Source organism: Tiliqua scincoides, chromosome 1 (genome assembly GCF_035046505.1).
Source record: "Tiliqua scincoides isolate rTilSci1 chromosome 1, rTilSci1.hap2, whole genome shotgun sequence".
Taxonomy (NCBI): domain Eukaryota; kingdom Metazoa; phylum Chordata; class Lepidosauria; order Squamata; family Scincidae; genus Tiliqua; species Tiliqua scincoides.
This window is the reverse complement of record NC_089821.1, coordinates 81,163,960-81,181,253: the sequence shown is the minus strand read 5'-3', so window position 1 is coordinate 81,181,253 and position 17,294 is coordinate 81,163,960. Positions and strand designations below refer to the sequence as shown.

Here is a 17,294-nt window from a genome sequence, read left to right as displayed (position 1 = left end):
AGGCTCTACCAGGTACTTTTTCTGAATGCATAGATTAGATATGAGTCATGTTATCTGCAGGACTGCTTCAGTCCCAGGGAAAAACAATGTGTACATGCCTTACTACTGCCTGCACAGAATTGCTTTTACAAATCACCCTATGGAGTCCCCATGCATTGTCTGCCTCTGCAGGAATACTTTCAGAATGCATCCCATGAACATTTACCAACAGAGCCTCTGGTTGAGCAAACATTCAAAAGTCTCTGTAGAATGCAAATTGGACTCTGTAAGCAAAATTTATGCTGGAGCAAATCCAGTACCTTGCACTTTGATTGTAGCTGAGGTGGATGCTGTTCCAAGTTCATTTGTTGCCACGCATGTGTAAATCCCACTGTCCTGGGGCATCACATTCCAGATCTTCAGGGTAATTTCACCAGAATCACTGGAGAATAGCAGATGTCAATGTTTTAGACTATTATTCTGATTAATTGCTGGCTTCTTTCAGTGGTGGAGGGGTCATTGCCACATTAAATGAGAACCATTAGAAAAGCAGTCAAGAAGCATCCTTGTAGTCATGAAACATTGAGGATGCTGATGAATGGGTCACTGATTTTACAAGGGGGAGAAGAGACTAATCATGGATTAGACTAATCATACTGCCTTTATTGAGGACATCTTAATAAAGGTGCTGTTACATCCCTACTAGATAAATACCTGCCTATCAGGTATACTATAATTGTGGCCCTCTACAATTACAGTATTTATATAAATTAAATTTATATAAATTTGTCCTAGCACTGGTGCAGGAATCTTGATGCTGGTATTCGTGCCAGCAGGCTTCACAGCACTGGTTCAGCATGCCTTCCCTAGAATCAGCGTAAACTTCTGAAGTGGATGCAATGTCAGGAAAAAATTGATCAATGGCAGAGATCAGCGTTTCCCTTGGAGTCTACAGAGTAGGTTCCTGGAGTCATTGCTCCCTTGGTCACTGAAATATATACCATCTGTTTTATGTACTGCATTGTACTGTGTATTTCTGTATGGCTTGTGGCTGCTATGGACATAAAACCAAACGGAAAAATTCCCTTGTTTTTTTTTTCCAGAAGATGCTTGCAACCATGTATCTAAAGATGCATGAAAATTTAATGTTGGATTGAGGAATGATTCTCTGGGGCTCTGGACAGCACTGTGTGACATGCTTTCCAAACACTTTGTAAATAAGTCAACTCACAACCATTCTGACTTGGACTCCCCTTTGATAGAGCTCCTACGTCAGAAGTAAACTTTGCTTCATATTATCTGATAGATCCAGTTGCTTGGAGAAGTTTCAGCTATTGCTTTCAGAGGATGTGGACAAGGTCCTTGCAGAGAACCTTGCCCACCTCATGTGCTCCTTGCCCTTGTGGCTTTTTATAACTAGCTGTTGGCCTACGTGATCAGAGATTTGATTAACGTCCTACTTGGAGTGTTGGTGGTGTAAAAAAGGCGGCGTTTCACCCACTTTTGAAGAAGCCTGCCTTGATCCTGACTACCCTACAAATTACAGGCCAGTTTCCAACTTGCTTTTTTAGGAGCAAGGAAATAGAAGACATTGTGACTGCTCTGCTTCAGGAGCTCTTGGAAGATGGGTTAGCTGGACTCATTTAGTCCAGTTCTAGGCCTGGCTTGGGGACTGAAACAATCTTCATTGCCCTGGTTGGTAACTTTCATTGGCAGATTGATTGAGGATAGTAGATAGATGTCTGGGCAAGGAGTTGGGAAACTACATTATAGTGGGTAATTTTTCCTATGGTGGGATGTCCAGAAAGCGATCCTGAGGGTTGACTTATATGGCTTGGGGCCACAGTACTTTCAGGATGACCTCCTCCTTCTCCCCCAAGTGCTTTAACATCTTTTGAAGAATCTCTTAGAGAAATTCAATCTTTAGAGTATGATGAGTCTGGCAAGGCTCTTGCAGTGGCTGCTCCCCTTGGTTTGAAATACATATTCCTGAGAGGCCCACAAGTTATGCTCTGAGAGAGCATAAAATGACATCACTTTTTAAACAAATTTTCCTGGATAGTTCTCTGCTGTTTTTCAGATGATTTTCCTATAATTTTATGTGTTCTATTATAATAAACTACTCTTGAGTCCCGTGAAAAAGCTTTTGAAGGACACTGTGCAGAGGATCCCTTCAGACTTCAGATTTGCCCTGTAATGAGGTGTTAAAAAAGACAACTACATTATCACTAGTACTACCATCACAACTAATCCTTTCAAAAATTATGAAGAAAGTCATTCAGAGACACTAGCAAAGCCTTTATGCCAAGATTCTGCACTACTTATTTGTGTACAGGATTTGAGGATGAGAACAAATTAAACTGGCAGACCAACAGCACAATCCTACCCATGTGTTCTTGGAAGCAAGTCCCACTGGGCTCAAGAGGGTTTACTCCCATGGAAAGCTGCATAATGTACTTGCTCATAGAGACTCAATAGCTATTGCTGCAATCACATTGTGCAGATACACCATGTACCATTGCAACACTGAATATAGAAGACATACCAGAAGGAAACAGCGTACGCAGCAGTGCTGTTGTCACTGTCAAGAATATTTTGATCAGGACCTTTCCAGGTTATGGCTGGCTTTGGTCGTCCACAGACTTTGCACTGTAACATGACGGTGTCCCCAAGCAAGCAGGTGATGTCCACTAAGGGCACGAGAAACTCTGGAGCAACTGGATCAGAGGCCGCATAGATAAGAGACATTACGTTCACCAAAGACATAAAACTGACCCACAGGATTGCTGAAAAAAATGGGTCTCATGGGCAACTTTGCATCAACTGTTACTTGAAAGGGGAAATACAGAATCATACCCAATATGTCAGCTGTTAGGCAACAAAAGGAAAGGATTTGTTACACAAGCAAAACACCTGCTGTTATGTTAAATTTGGAAGCCTAAGAAAAGCCAGCGTGTAACCCTGAAAGTTGCCATGACAAACTGCCATGACAAAAGCCTATACACTAGCTGGCTTCCTTATACTTCTTATGCCTCTTCATTTTGAAATAGGCTCCACGTATTTCCATTTTGAAGTATGCTCCTCGATGCATAGCTTATGCTGTTTTATGCCTGGAAGCAGCCAAAATAAAGTGGAGTCTTTAGCTTGGCTCCGCTTCTTCACACACTTCTACTTCACTTTGGATTATCCTGGGCAGTTGATTCTGGTAGCAACTACAGTAGAACCTCTTTAAGTTGACCACCCAAGGGACTGGAGGAATTGGTCAACATAGGGAGGTGGTCAACATACGGAAAAAAAGGCATTTAAATATTATCATATTTAGCTCCCAGGACAACAAATGCAAGGCCAAGTTATTATTTAGATTGGATTTTTAAAAAGTTTTATTGCAAATATCAATGAGAATTGATCCTCTTGTGATGCTTACTATTCATGTCATCTATATCTATATCAAGAGACAGAGAATAAACAACCTACAGTCAGTAAAAAAAAACCCTGAAAATTCATAAGCTTAAAAAAAATTGTAAGTAAAAAAAACAACAACTTGGTTTCATAGCAGACAGGCAGACCAATGCTATCCCTTGCCAGCCCATAGCATGTAGCATGTTACATAGCCCCAACAGCTAAAAACAAACAAACCAAAAAAACACTTTTTACTTAGGCTGCCTGGCCTCCACTGGGTCTCCTCTGATTCACTAAATGCCAGAAGGTGTTTGATACGGTCCCTCACTTAAAGTTGTTGAGAAAACTCCACAGTCAGGGAATATGATGACAGGTCCTCTCATGGATTGGGAACTGGTTGAGGACCAGGAAACAGAGAATGGGTGTCAATGGGCAATTGACAAAAAAAGTAGAGAGAGGTGGAAAGTGGAGTGCCTCAAGGATCTGTCCTGGACTGGTGCTTTTCAACATATTCATAAATGACCTGGAAACAGGGATAAGCAGAGAGGTGGACAAGTTTGTGGATGACACTAAACTTTTCTGAGTGGTGAAGACCAGAAGGGACTGTGAAGTGCTCCAGAAGGATCTCTCCAAACCGGGAGAATACGCAGCAAAATAGCAGTTGTGTTTCAATATACAGTAAGTGTAAAGTAATGCACTGGTGATGGGAACCAAAGTGAAAGGACAGTGGCTTTACTACGCACAAGCAACTTCATGTCCCTCACAACTTGGTACATGTCCAGGTACAATCAACAGCTGGCACAGGTCTGTCAGCTATGTGCAGTGTGCCCATCTATAAAAACCCTTTGGCACACATGATAGCAGGCGTAGGGGAGGGATTGTCGTGTGGCTTCTTGCTTTTCCAAGATGGGACAAACCAGACAAAACACATGCCCACAGTATTGTGTTCAGTGGGCAACTTACAGAGGGTAAATTAATACTCTGTGCAATGGTCGACGTGGTCAAGATACAACTTACAGAGGTGGTCAATACAGAGAGGTTGGTCTCCCATAGTGTATATGCAGTGTCTGTCCATACTGTGAAAATTAGGTCAACTTAAGGAGGTGGTCATTATAGAGAGGTGGTCAACTTTTGAGGATCTACTGTATTTAAATTTCCTAACAAAACCGCAGGAACGCAGAGTGTTTTCCCTAGCCGGATTCAACGTTTTCCCCTTGAATGAGATGAAAGCCAGGTTCAATGCTCAACATTCCAAAGTATGTCATTGTGGTTCAGGTTCTATTGAGACACTCCTCCGTATTTTATTAAACTGTGATTACTATTCTGACCTACGGAGCCACTATTTATACCCTTTTAAAAAATCTTTTAACAGATCTGAAACTGACGTGGTTAGATATTTACTAACTGTTAGAAATGAGATTTTAACAACCATCATGGCAAAGTACTTTTATTGTATATAAAGAAATGTCTCAAAAAGTTGAGTCTATTGTACACAGATAAATTTCTGTTGGTTTTATTGCTAATGCCAATAAAGGTTTTTGAATTTGATTTGAATTTGTAACATCAGATTCAGCCCACAAGCTGGAGTTTGGAGGCCCCTGAAGCTAGCCACACCCAGCATAAAAAAGAGATAGCAAAAAACTTGTCAAAGTGGAGAGTAGTTACAACTCATACCCAGAATGGAGGTGCCCTCGTTCCCACTAAAGATATGATAAAAAGCCAGATGAAGTAGTAGGCGCATGACCATATAAATGCTGTTTTAGCTCGCAAGTGAAGAGCAACACTTCAAGAAGCACACTTCATATGGCCTGCATTTGAATTATGATCCTGCTAACTTGCTATTAGTCACTCCTTCCTTCAAAATGGGTTCATTAAAGCATGCATACTCAGGAAGCATTTTAGTCATTGTTGGTGAAGTTGAACTGCAATATCTACATTTATGAATTATACATTGCTTATTAGATTAATAATTGAGGCATGCTATTTCATGGCCATTTGGCAAGAGAGAAAGTGTTCAAGCTTTCTCCATTGAGGAAAGTCATGCCGGCCTGTCTGCTGAAGAACTCTGCTTCTCTTCCATGGAACTGTTGTGCAATGCCAATAATTCTGGGGAATATAGAGAGCAAGCATACCATATATATGAGGCACCAGTCAGACTTGTAGGACCTGTCACCCTTCCTGAATTTAAGAAGTTGCCCCAGAACACTCCCAGCACAGCTCTGTGGCTTTGCATAGCAAGAGAATGCTGTCTTTCAGGGACGTTTGTCTGCTATTTTTGATCTTCCATTTGAAACCCCCTCAAAAACCCCAAACACAGTTTTAAATCCATGCTAACTGGGTTAGCAGAAGAACTGAAATGAAAATAATCATATTAAAAATAAAATGAATTCATTTAAATGTAAATGAACCAAATAAAAAAGGAAAGCACATCAAATTAGTTTCCAAAGCCACTTTCACCTTTATGAGATATGCAGTTACAAACTGAATATTTATCCAAATGAGACAATATTCAAATTGGACTGGTGCCTACTGAACATCTTATATAATCAATTCTTCTTCCTCTTTTATCATATCACAACTGAGTGAGGGCCCAAACAGGCAGGTTCACCACACAATAAGATTCCTTGGGATTATGGATGATTAGGAATCATGCAGATACTTCGTCCCTCAGACAAGATTCCTCCCCCCCCCCCACAAGAGCATAAACACTGTGTTTTGTTTCCTTCTCCAAGCAACGTCAAGGAAATAACCTGGCACATTTCTGACTTTTAACTCACCTTCCTGGATGAAGTTTGGGTTGATGATCTGAAAAATATATATACAAAGAAATAGAACGAGACTTATTTAATTCCTCTTTTCATTGTCCAGTTAATCTCAGCAAAGTAGAAGAGTTGTCATAAAGGGTGGTGAAAGTACAAGTCATAGCTGGAAGGGAGTACTGGGTGCACCACATTCCAACACTCCTGACCTCCTCCCCAGGTCAGATGGAGACCATACTTCAGTCCATATAGGCAGAACCACCAAGAAGATTTATGGGAGAAAAAATGAATCAACCCTTGACCAAGGTGGCAGTCTGCTGCACTGAGTATATGAGCTGCAGCCTCACCATCCTCATGTTTTAGGTTCTTGCTATGCTGTCCACCTTCCCCTGCTCCACAGACCAGCAGGTTGGTCCTTTAGCAATCAACATGATTTGAGAGAACTGCACAGTCCATGTAGCTAGGTTGCTGCTGTTCCTGATAGAAGTTAAGAATTGCCTTGCTGGATCTTCAAAAGAAAGAACCAGCATTCTCTTTCCAAGAACAGTCTACCAGGTGCCTCTGGAGAAGTGTATACACAGGGCATGAAGACAATGTTAATCCCCTTTTGTTATTCCCAACACCTGCTCATCAGAAGTATATTGTCTCTAAATACCAAAGTTCCATATCTTGAATCATGGCTAATAGCCATTGTTAGAACTCAAATCTGCCCAATCCTTTTAAACATTTTCTGAACTGATTGTCATCACATCTCATGGCAATACAGTCTAAGTCAATTTGTTATGTGATCTGGAGGTCTGGCTCAGTTGGTAGAGCTGCTACCTTGTATGCCTGAAGATCTGAGGCTGCCAGTTCGAAACAACCAGGAGTACTCGAGAACTGACACGCTGATATACTGATTAGCTGACCCTAGGTGGCAGAGAGGAGTTGCCATCAAGTGGAGCATGGGAGACAAAGGGCCAGACAGAGGCCAGACCGGGAAGGAATCCAGCTGGAGTGAGGAGTTCTATGAAAGACTAGAACTTCAATTGTAAAAATATCCCTATTCAATTGTAAAAATCCCTATGTGGGTTTAGAACAGCCTGTCTATGTAAACCGCCTTGGATTAAAGTCCGAGGAGAAATCTGATGACCAAAGAAAGGCTGTATATAAATACCTGTATAAATAAAATAAAATGTGCTGAATGAAAACAACAAACGCCTTTTTTCCAGGGTATTTTCTATTCCCCCCATTGTGGGTTGCCCAACCAGGAGCATGAGAAGCTGTCTGTCCAAAATCATTTGGGATATTAGGCTGGGCAAAAGTTCAGTCTTACTTGGTGCGGAAGTGCATTATTACAACATTGATCAGTACCTGATCACCTTGCAGCAAAAACTAGCACTTTAAGATGGGAATTAAAATATTCAGTATTTACATTAAGAGTTCATATTGCTTGGTAGTTTCTGGAATGTTGTACACTAGCATTCACTAACTAAGCTATTTTCTGAATATTATTTATTTTCACATGTTTTGCTAGACACGCACATATTTTACTACTGTTGTCAAGTGTTGACTTTTCCTTCTAGAACAAGTATGTTGCACTGTAATAAAGGGAAACCAAGTATAGATTCTAGGCAGAGTGCCTCTGAAGCTGGTTTTTCTGGCAAAGGTTATCTTCATATTTTCCTGTTGTACTTGGTGGGTATTAGCTGCTATGCCTAATTCTGTCATAGCTTTTGATGCGCCTGGAAGCACCTGCATTCATCAAGAGCATAGCACCCTCTTAAAAAAACAAAAATTCCTTCTCTCCATGTTGATGGGTCACATAGAGAAATTTCTGCAACATAAGTATAACTGCTGAATAAAAACCATCATTGCTACTTCCCACCTACAGGATGAGCTCACTTAGATATTGTGCTAAGAGAATTGGAATGAAACAAACACTTGCACAAACTTGAAACTTCAGAATTTGAGTTTTAAAACTGTTCAAATTTCACTTTTTGAAATCTGATCTTGAGGGAATGGCTTTAAATGGCTTAAAGAGAATGGCTTAAAGTCTTGCTGATGATGGCTTTTTAAGACAGTAAAGTATTAGCACATTTAATTCAATAGTTTTTTTTCAATTCGCCTTACTCCAACATTTTCTATGAACAGTAATGTGAAAAAAATCAAAATATAAATTCCAATTTCTGCACACAACTGCAAGTAAAGTTATCTTAGAAACTATATATGTCCATTACAGGTCTTGCCTAGATCTGTTTGACCTCTGTATGTGGGAGTCATGCTTTGCTTTAGCAGAAGGGGGCAGCTTTGTGCCAGAATTGGCTGATTCATGTCAAACTACTTTGCAGCCAGTCAGAAACCAAACTAGTTTGGTACATTCTCACTGAGGGTTCATACAGATCTACAGACAGTGTAGATTCTGTTTTGTTCCATAGGTGTTTAGAGGAAAGTACTATCTATTACTCTTACCACGAGAAAGACAAGTGTTACTTTAACGTTTGAAATTTCAAGACATACATTTTAACACAAGAGCCCTGCAGAGAAAGGCCAAAGGCCCACCTAGTTCCAAGACCTGTTTGCTGCAGCTGTGGTAATGCATAGCATAATACTACCCTTAGGAGATGAACTGAAGTGCCCTGAGTAGTAGTGTTGAAAGAGACTGATCTCCATTATTTGGGATTTTGAGCATCATTTCTTTATGGTGCACGAAGCTGCCAGCGCTTCTTCCTCCTGGGAGAACCTGGCTGCCTTATACATTTTGCCCCTCGCTGCATAGCGCCTGGAGCAGGTGACTGTCAGACTCCACCCTAGTTACACCTCTGCTGAGGATTGAAGGAAGTGGAGAAAGCCTGATACTAACTGAGGTCATCAGTATTAATGGGAACTCAGTGCCAGCTAAGCTGATCTGTGCCCCACAGAGAAACACCAATCACCCTTTAATGATGAAGAAGAGAAGCCAGAGAGAGATATACCCCTCCACCTTTACTTTTGTACATGACTAATATATGCGGGGGGGGGGGGGAGAAGGAGGAGGAAAAGGCAGGATAAATATTTTAAATAAACAAACTACTAAAGCCTATGAGAAGTGTCATGGCCGCATAATTGTCATGAACCAAATCAGAATTCTTTATTGTATATCAGACATATGAGGAACAGCATTAGCAAAGCACGAACTTAATGCTGAGGAAGCAAGGGGTTCAATAATGCATATGGCCCGACTTTGCCTTCCACCTCGTTTCCTAGAGAAGATAGTGTGCTATAACATTCTGCCAAACGGCAAAGAGAAATGTACCAGTTCAGTGGCCAAGTCCTTAAATGAGTTCAGTGTGGACGAGTGGTAGCATTCACTTTATAACTTGGTCAGCCCGATTCTGAAGCCTCAGTACCACTGCCCAATGAAGCCATGGGAGATTTGTCCCAGGGCCAGCAGCATCCTGGTGGTGGCATTGCTGGCTTTCTATACGGACACATGTAGATTACTTGGAAAATGGCTCCTTACATTCATTATTTCTGTAAAAGGAGTACTGTAGGACAAATCTGTTCAGGATAAAGGGCAATATTGCTTTTCAGAAGGGAAGCTCTGGTTTGGTGGCATCGCTACAGGGATGTGGCTAGTGTGAGCTGCACCAGATGTGAGCCTCAGCAGGGGGTGACACCACACTGCCTTAGCCTCCGTTTGATGATCTTCAGCCCTCTCCAGGCCCAGCCACCTTGCGCTCTTGCCATTGATTGTGTTTTTGCCATTTGCCGGCGAGAAAGTGAAGTGACTTTGTCTGGAGAGGGCTGAAGATAGCCAGAGATGGTATAGAAGTGGGCCTATTGCATTAAAAGGAATGTTATAGGGCAGGAGGTTGGGGGTGATGTGATTACATAATTATGTCATCCCCAAACTTCTGGAGCACCAAGCTCCACAATGTAAGCACTGCACTGGGTGCAATGTACCCTCAGGATGCCTTTGCTGAGTGAACGTTTTTGTTCTGACTTCCAGTAAGGACTTTGGCCCTTCACAACGTGTCTTAAGAGCTATCACTGAACGTGTGACACTCACATGTCCTATGTGCGTTTTTATAAGATCAGGGTACGAAGAAGATGGAGGAGGCCCTGAACCCATCAGATGGAGCAAGGGCTCTGAAGAAGCAGGCAGGTGAAAGTGAGGAAGACCCACATCAGGTGTTGGAAACTATAAGCATTGGGCCAGGTTACAGGAAGCACTACAACCAATTGAGAACCTCAGAGCATGCACAAGTGCTACAATAATGTAGAGCTGCTTTGTGAACAACAGCACAGCAACCTACAGAAAGTCAAGAGGTTGTTGCTCCTGAGGCAGTGTAGATCCCCCCTGTACTGTGGAGAGATGAATACTGAGTGGGAGAGTTTGCTAGGAACAAACACCCCCAGGACAGAGAGATATGGCCCCTTTTGATAACATAGACATGCACTACCCCATGTCAGACTACACAGGGCCTGTTGGAGCTGGAGCATCAGAACATCGGTTCTTCAAGGCCTTACCCCTGGTCCCTGTTTGACAAACAAAACTTATTGCTGCATCTAATTTTTTCCCCCTGGGTTCATTTTCCTTTGGCCATAGGCCTTGCACTCTGGTAAACAAAGCAATGAGGCCAACAACAGCAACAATGGATATTCTATTAAAAGGACTTGAAAATAAACCATAATTACAAGGCACAGTGAGTACTGTGGTATCAGCGTACCATTGTTTAGACAAAAGCAAACACAGCAAGGAAGTTGGGAGGGAGGAATGCAGGGCCGTTATATGCATCCCATTTGCCTTTTTAGGTGAAGTTTGCAAGGCTATCTTCCTTGTAAAAAGAGGTTTTAGCACACACAAAATATGACCTGAAATTGCCCCGAACTCTGATATACACAAAACACACTTCAACCTAACGAAATGTGATAACCATATACAGCTGCTAATATGGACCAATATGTAGCAATTTCTCATTAAGGGCATATTCAGATGATCATCAAAAGGTGGCCAATTCACTCTCATACTTGTCCCAGGTTTTAGACCATCAATTCTGTCTTGTCATAAGTTGGCAAAAGTAGTGGATACAGTCAGGTGCAACTGTTGCTAGAACCACTAGTACCTATGCAGGTGACAGGAGAGTGGTGTTTTCACACAAGACACGTGTACAAAGTCAAAATCAAACATGATTCACAAAGCCCTGCAACTCTGTGCAGATTTAAAGTTAGCTACAGCTAAAAGAAAGTGAAAAGGTTTGTTTCTGAACACAAAGTCAGCCAACACTCAACTCACTACCTAGAGGTGGCTCAGTCCAAAGTTTATTGCAGCCACCCAAGTCTGGAACAACTCTGCATTGTGAACAAAGGTGGAGGGCAGGTTTACCTGTTTCTCACTGCTGCTGGAAAGCTCACAAGGACCAGTGAATGCAAGTCCCTCATGACTCAACTACTGATAGTGAGATATTTGACAACTGACAGCTTTTTGCACAATTGGCTGTTCAGGAAAAGATATGTGCCCGTTTTCCTAACTGTCATGGCAGTTCAGACACTTTCCCTTGAGGTTGCTTCTGTTAAGATTCGGTGTTTTCCCAACATTGTTTACACTTAGATCTAGAAAGATGGGATACTCTCCTCAATGTAACCTTGGATCGTTTTTTAAAACCCAAGTCTTATGGGCACCTGTAGGATACTGGCTGCAACTCGAGATCAGAATTCTGGTCAGTGGGGCTCATATGAGCAGATTTTCTCAGTAGAGAAGCTGGATTCTTTTTATGCATTCACAGTAGGATGCAGGGCCAAAGGCGTAAAGTACAAGTAGCAGTAACATGCAGGGACTGCAGCTCAGTGGCAGAGAGCAGGCTTTGCATGCAGAAGGGCCCACATTCAACCCTCAGCATCTCCAGGTGAGGCAAAGGAAAATCCTGTCTGAACCCTGAGCAGTCACTGCCAGTTAGTATTGACAATATCAAGAGGACCAGTGGTGTGAATCAGGTCTATAGGAAGACCTGAGTTGTTTCACACTATGTGGCTACTCAGTTATACCAATGACAAGCCACTGCAATTTCATAGTGCCCCAAATCTGCCCCCAGCAGCAGCCCCCTTACTCTGCCTAAGAATAGGGTGAGTCCTGAGCACATCCAGACACGTCCCCAGAGACCATTTTAAAACAGGCACATTGTTTTTGAGAAAAGAAATATTGGGCAGCAGGAGTAGGAGAGGATGAGAAAGGATCAGTGTCTACCTCCATGCTAGTGTTGGGGTCAAGGTCATCACATTCTGACTCCTCTGAACTGTTTGTCTCCTTTTTTGGCAGCATGGAGAAAAGAGAACAGAGTTACTATAGGTAACAAGATCAAGCCACAAGAACAGAAGAGCAAACTGAGAATAATGCAGAAATGTGCGCAGGTAACAAAAATGCTTTCTAAACAGAAAGGCACTAAGAGACAAGCAATAAACTTTTGGCAGAAACAAAAATAGGGCAGCCATTCCGACAAATCAAATGCATTCATGAAAGCAGCAGTATGAAGAGCTACTTCTGCCGTTGTTATACCAGGACCCCAATCTGGCAAGGCCATTTAAGCTTCTACAACAATGTTCAGCCGAGAGAAAAATCAGAAACTTTGATTAAAACTGGTGCATTCAGCAGATCAAATGAATTTTTTTTTTATGGGAGCAATCAGGAGCACTGCATTTTACCTAATCATTTTCGAATTCCAGCTATGACATTTCAATGTTTCAAGTTTTAAATTTTTATAAAGGTATGTGGCTCTAGATTCCCATAGGATTAGTCCACAAACAGAAGCACTTTCTGCTCGTGCATTGCCTTCCCTGGGCTACAAGGCTTGCGTACAAATACTTAAATTCAAGATACTAACCAGGGGACTCCTAGATTATTTTCCATTTTTAGAAAGCTACTTTGACAATCATTTTGATCAAAAGGCAGAGCATAAATCTACAAATAAATAAGATATAAGGGAAAACTGATGTAGTTTCTGTTCAAAAGAAATATTACTTGGGGCCCAATCCTTTCCAACTTTCTAGCACCAATATAGCCACAATGCAGCCCAAGGTAAGGGAACAAATGTTCCCTTACCATGAGGAGGCCTCCATGACTACTCCCACCACTGCAGGATGCAGCACACCCCCCACCGGCACGGCTAAATCAGCACTGGAAAGTTAGATAGGATTGTGCCCTGAATTAGGACAAGAGAGTAAATATATTTTGATTCTACAGGAACAAGCAGGAACCAAGACAAAAAGTAGAAAACTAGTTTGTTTTTTTTAAGGATGTTAGTGTCCTATTTTATTGTGAACTGATGGAAAATTATACAGTATAGGAATGGGAACTACACCAATCTCTATTCATGGTGTATTTAGTCAACAGGTGCCATGATTGACAGACTATACCAGAAAAATAAGATTTGTACGTAGCCTTCTCTCTTACAAGGCAGTTTTGAGAAATCTTCTGTTACCAAATTCTGTTACCAAATTGAAAGCTACAGTCTAGATTTTGCTAGATTCCATGAAAAACCCATGTGAGTGACTATAAACCATGTTTATATGTTTCTGTACTAGGTTTTACATAGAAATGTTTTCTAGATCACTATTTCATTTCACCCTTTCAAAATGCCCAATTTCTAGTTGTGATTTATTATATATAGTACCTAGAAATCATTTCTTATTTCAAAAGGGAATAAATGAAATGGTTGAAATCTGATGCATACCTATTTAGGTGTAAGCTCAATGAAACTTGCTTGTGAGAAAGCATACATAAGACTGCATTATTAGTCTATCCAGGGGTCTCCAAACCCCAGCCCGGGGGCCAGATGCAGCCCGCGGCAAGCCTCTATCTGGCCCGTGGCAAGCCTCTTGTCCCCTGAAAGCCTCTGGCCCACGTGGCCGAACGTTACAGGAACTATGCTCTGGTTGCGTCTGGAGGGCGTTCTAAGGGTCAGAAAGGTTGAATGAATGAGCCCATTCATTCATTTATTCAGTCATCTAAGTCCTATCTCTAATTTATTTATATAAATTTTATATTTAAATTTTTTTTCTGGCCCTCAACACTGTGCCAGGTATTTGGTGTGGCCCTCTGGCCAAAAAGTTTGGAGACCCCTTGTCTATCCTACCTATAACCTATGTGTAAAGAACAGTAACTCTTTATGTCTGCTACATTCTAAGAATTTGCAACTAAGTTACTCCAGTATTTTGATGTGAGTACAGCTGGTATTTTGAATCCCTGATAAAATTAGACTACAAATAAGGGAAAAATAGGGCTCTTCATTAGGCATCTTTTGGGATTTTAAAGTTCATTTAAAAACATACAGACATACACAGAGGCATGGAAAGGTGCAAAAGAGTGACTAAAATGATTACTGGGCTGGGGCACCTTCTTAATGAGGAAAGGCTACAGCGTTTGGGCTTCTGCCGCCTAGAAAAGAGACACCTGAGGGGGGACGATTGAGTCATACAAAATTATGCAGGATATGGACAGAGTGGATAGAGAGATGCTCTTTACCCTCTCACACAACACCAGAACCAGGGGACATCCACTAAAACTGAGTGTTGGGAGAGTTAGGACAGACAAAAGAAAATATTTCTTTACTCAGCATGTAGTTGGGTCTGTGGAATTCCTTGCCACAGCATGTAATGATGGCATCTGGCCTAGATGTCTTTAAAAGGGGATTGGACAAGTTTCTGGAGGAAAAATCCATTACAGGTTACAAGCCATAATGGGTATGTGCAACCTCCTGATTTTAGAAATGGCTACGTCAGAATGACAGATGCAAGGGAGGGTACCAGGATGCAGCTCTCTTGTTGTCTTGTGTGCTCCCTGAGCCATTTGGTGGGTCAGGGCCTGATGGCCTGATCCAGCAGGGCTGTTCTTATGACTTAGGGCCCAATTCTATCTAATTTTCCAGTGCTGATGCAGCTGTGCCAAAGGGGTGCACGCTGCATCTTATGATGGTGGGGCAGTCATGAAGGTCTCCTCAAGGTAAGGGGACATTTGTTACCTTACCAGCAGGCTGCATTGGTGCTGAAAAGTTGGATAAGATGGGGCCCTATGACCCAGATGGATATAAGAATCCTTTGCAGAAAACATGCAACCATAAGTATTGCTTATTTATGCCTTTTGAAGTGATTTTCAGGTAAATTACCACCCCTATGATTCCATTAAACTATGTTTCTGTGATCACAGTTTTATTAGAATACATCTAGTACAGAATTATAAATGAATATTATGCATGATCACAGGTAATAAATTCTTCATGGAACCTCTTCTAAATTTACTAGTTCCATGGTGAAGAATTATAGAGGCTTAAAGCATGTCAGATAGCTGGTACGATTCATTAAAGGCATTTTTATTGCAGACTTTGAATTAGTCCTCCACTGCTCTTAAAATGGTCAATTATAAGAGGAATGAAGGTCACCCACATCTTCATTAATAGGGGTGCAGAAGACGTGTCAGTGGGTACAGCCAGCAGTGCAAAGAAATGAAAAGCTGTACTTGCTAAAACTCTTGTCCCTACCCACACAGAAACCTCCAATCCTCCTCTCCAGGCATTTGGAAGAGCAGATGCACCTATCAAAGACTTTCTGAAATAGCATTGCCATATAGGAGCTGGCAAAACACAAGAAATTAGAACAAAAAGCAAACCACCTCCATTCTAAGAATGCATGCAGCGTTTTGCATTGGCAGCTTCGCTGGGAAAAACGTTTCAGTTAATTCTGGTCCCCATTCAACAAAGTGCTAAGTATGGTCCTTGATCTATCCAATCTGTGTTCATTCAAATGGAATGATGCCAATAGCACTGCATGAGTCACCATGTGTAGACTTGTTCCATTTAAGGACAAAAGCTCTAAAGGAGGAAAAGATGGTGGGGTGGTTTTAGGCTTTGGAGATATGCCTTCCCAATCAACAGGTCCTTTTGTCCATACTGTTATTGCCAACTTCAAATCACTGAACTTGTTTACAGACAAAAGTGACACACTAACAGAACGCCCTACAACTGCTGATGAAATGGCATGCAAAGAAGTTTAGAAGACCTGGCAGACAGAGAGTTTGATCAGGTCAAACAATACCAGGATGAAAACCTATGTAAGCTGCCAGGCAGGGAGTAGTTGCTTGTGTGTTCTTCCCCTTGTTGATTAACTATAGCAATATATTTATGTACAATCTCTAGTGTGGGTCCAGAACATTGGTGCTTCAGCTGACCCCTCCATTTAAACTTCTCTACTACGCACTGACTAGTGTACCAGAACTGGGGCAAGAGACGATGGATGAGCAACAGGAGAATTGAACACAGACTGCAAGAGCACAGGCAAGCACAAGACTAGTAGTAGGAGTAATCATACATTCTATGCAATTCTGCTAGTGCTGCCACAGCTCATAGGTTAGCATAAAGGAGGTTAGGGGCAGTCCTTTTGTCACATGCTGTGAGTTAGTCAAGGATTACAAGTTCAATGTCCTTGCTTTTTACAGTTTCAACCCCAAGTGAGATTTCTTGCCTAAGTAAGAACAGGCCCATTTTAGGCATATTCACTGGACCTGAAGGAACTTTGGAGACAAGGACATCCATTAGTGTAGGATTCAAATATTGTCTGAACCACATACAATTGGTGGGTGGCTTTTCCTATTGAGGTAGTTGCTTGGAATGGAGCTGTTATATCCGTCTTGTGGAATAAGTAGAGTTCGGGGAGAAGAAGAATCTGCAGCTTCATAGGGTATTTTGTATAGTTTGCTGCCCCATAAATGTTCAAAATGTACACCGTGTGAAAAAGACATATTTCCTGGTTACCCACAATGCTCCTGCTTCATCACAGCAAACCACCATGGCATTTTTCAACTCAAAAGCAGGATGAAAGCTCTGGAACTTCTCTAGATGAAGGTACCAGATTTCTTTAGTCATTTTTTTAAAGTAGGGAAAGTTGTGCCATCAACAAGTTGCCCCATCCAAGGGCCAAGATGTCATGGCTAGTAGGACCAGTTGAAAGAGTATTGGATTTGGGCCTAAATATACACGGAACCATAGACTCACTGACTACCTCAGTTCTCCTGCTATAAAACAGGAACTGTGGTAGTTTTGAGAATTGTATAGGAAGAAAACCTTTGACACACTTTACTCATTAGCCTAATTCATGACAACAAAAGGAACATCCCCTTAGGCAACAGAATCTTGCCACCCATTCTGCCTG

The 17,294-nt window shown here is 41.7% G+C and overlaps 1 protein-coding gene across 1 annotated transcript in view; it reads right to left on the bottom strand.

Annotated features, from left to right (window-relative positions):
• LOC136636632 (kalirin-like) overlaps positions 1–17,294 on the bottom strand; it is a 91,884-nt gene that overhangs the window by 14,740 nt on the left and 59,850 nt on the right. Inside the window, exons 18-21 of the mRNA XM_066611817.1 lie at positions 12,343–12,402; positions 6,156–6,183; positions 2,525–2,696; positions 300–421 (exon numbers count right to left, since the gene is read on the bottom strand). Coding sequence (XP_066467914.1) covers positions 300–421; positions 2,525–2,696; positions 6,156–6,183; positions 12,343–12,402 — 382 coding nt within the window. The remainder of the gene's footprint in view (positions 1–299; positions 422–2,524; positions 2,697–6,155; positions 6,184–12,342; positions 12,403–17,294) is intronic.